The sequence below is a fragment of the Cynoglossus semilaevis genome, chromosome 7 (assembly GCF_000523025.1).
Source record: "Cynoglossus semilaevis isolate Cse_v1.0 chromosome 7, Cse_v1.0, whole genome shotgun sequence".
In the NCBI taxonomy this organism is placed as follows: Eukaryota; Metazoa; Chordata; class Actinopteri; order Pleuronectiformes; family Cynoglossidae; genus Cynoglossus; species Cynoglossus semilaevis.
The window spans coordinates 12,397,796-12,399,849 of NC_024313.1; the positions used below are offsets into that span (position 1 = coordinate 12,397,796).

At 54.5% G+C, this 2,054-nt stretch overlaps 1 protein-coding gene across 1 annotated transcript in view; it reads left to right on the top strand.

Annotated features, from left to right (window-relative positions):
• The first annotated feature begins 88 nt into the window (after positions 1–88).
• Positions 89–2,054, top strand: part of slc24a4b (solute carrier family 24 member 4b) — a 31,679-nt gene continuing 29,713 nt past the window's right edge. Inside the window, exons 1-2 of the mRNA XM_025057062.1 lie at positions 89–238; positions 365–891. Coding sequence (XP_024912830.1) covers positions 729–891 — 163 coding nt within the window. The 5' untranslated portion in view covers positions 89–238; positions 365–728. The remainder of the gene's footprint in view (positions 239–364; positions 892–2,054) is intronic.

A 2,054-nucleotide genomic window follows, 5' to 3' on the forward strand; every position in this document is an offset into this window, starting at 1 on the left:
CTGCACTGAGGAGGAATCTATGTGGAGGGGGGAGGGGAGGGGGGGAGGGAGGTGCCCTGTGTGAGTGTGAGTGTGTGTGAGTGTGTGTGTGAGCAGTGGCACGACTGCTCGTTTGGCTCCGGTTGAACCAATTAACCTTGATGAGCTCGGATTGTTTTCACTCCACGGGCGCAGGTGTGGGACTCCTCCACTGATCACAGTCTGACGCAAAAAAGTCCACGGATTAGACAGAGAGAGGGTGAGAAACACACACACACACACACTGAGAGAGAGAGAGAGAGAGGGAGAGAGTGGGGGAGAGAGAGAGAGAGAGATTACTGCTGCTCATATATTCTTGTTTTTCTCCGTCTTCTTGCCGGGACAGGATGCTCGGTACAGTGGGAGACTCCTGTCCGCTGCTCGTCGCCTTCTTTCAGAATCCGATTCCAGACCAGGACCATCTGTGAACTGATTCGATTCCCCACGTAGGAATTTGACCGCCTTGTCATTCGCTGCCCATTCGACTCCGTCCCAGCGATTTCCCAGTTGAGGAGGAAGGAGAGGAGGGAGGGAGAAAGTGTGCGCTCGTACTACTGAGATGAGGAGCACATCCCGGCTCTGATCCGTGTGAGGAGGCAAACGGGGCGGCAGCTGATCCGGCTCTCAAGGACGCCAGCGAAGAGGAGGAGGAGAGGAGAGGACAGGAGAGGTTAGGAGGGAAGGAGAAAAAAGTGGAGCAGCGGTGAAAGATGGAGCAGGACGAGGCGCTCGAGATGAGCTCGTCTAAAAAGACAATAATCGCCAAAATATTCAAAGTTCGCAAGAGGAGGGAGATGCTGTTCGTCCAGGTGTGCTTCATCTGCAGTGTCCTCTTCGTGGCGTGGAGCATGTCGGCGCTGTTGACCAAGACAGGTGAGTGTGTTCTTGGATGGATGGATGGATGGATGGATGGTGTTGGAGGAGAGGAGTAGGGCGACAGTGGGGGAGTGCAGGGGGGTAAGAAGCCCAGCTGAGATGCACCGTGGGGGCAGAGAGAGTGGAAACAGAAATCTGCAGTGTAATCATGCACAATACACACACACGCGCACACACACACATACATACACTCATCAATTCATTTTAATCACGAACAGCCCCCCAACACCCCCCTCCTCCATCACATCGAGCGACCATCACGCGTTAATGTCAAGGGCACGCGTGTGAACCGATGCGTGTTCCGGGCTGGAGCGGCTCCGTCCTCCATCCAGTCCGGGATGCGCATGTGGTTCCTCTGCTCACAGCCGTTCTACCTGTACCTAAGTGTGGAGTTTATCTAAAAACCTCTCAGCATCCTCTGATTCACCCCCTTTTACCCCCCCCCCCACCACCACCACCACCGGGGCAAAACTCGGCTGCACATGTGAATGATGAGAAATCCCGGGATTATTATTTGATTCCACGGTAATCTGAGTGTCTGTGGACGTGGATGCCAGCGTGTGTGCCGCAGTGTGCACGTCTTTTTAAACTGGAGAGGCAGCCAGGGTACTACCACTGCACGTGCACGCTCCTGACGCTCCAGGGGCGCACACTAGACCCAGTGACAGACCCCGGAACGAACCCAGCCTGCTTGGGTTTGTCTCCAAAAATGCGTATTTATCCCCCCCCTCCCCCCAAGGCGCAAAGAAACGCAGAGTCAACGCAGCAGCTTCGTGGGTCACGTGGGTTTCGCCAGGTTGTGGCGAATTTTGCGCAAAAGTACGTAGGAAATAATGCGTTTCGTCCTCCGTGCGTGCTGTAATGTTCATGACTGATCGTAGCGGTGCGTGCACAGCAAACGATTAAAAATCGTGCGTGACGATGCGTGTGAGGACACTCATGCGTGCACACGCAGCACAGTCGTGCACACGTGTCCAAACTCTTACTTCAGGCCAGTGGGCACAAACTGACACGCACAGCATCCCACGCGGTTACGTAATCACCAGCCACCAACCTTGACATTTTTGCTGGTGAAGAATGATATCTGACACACACACACACACACACACACACACACACACACACACACCACCGGGATGAGAGGATAAACACGCACTCAC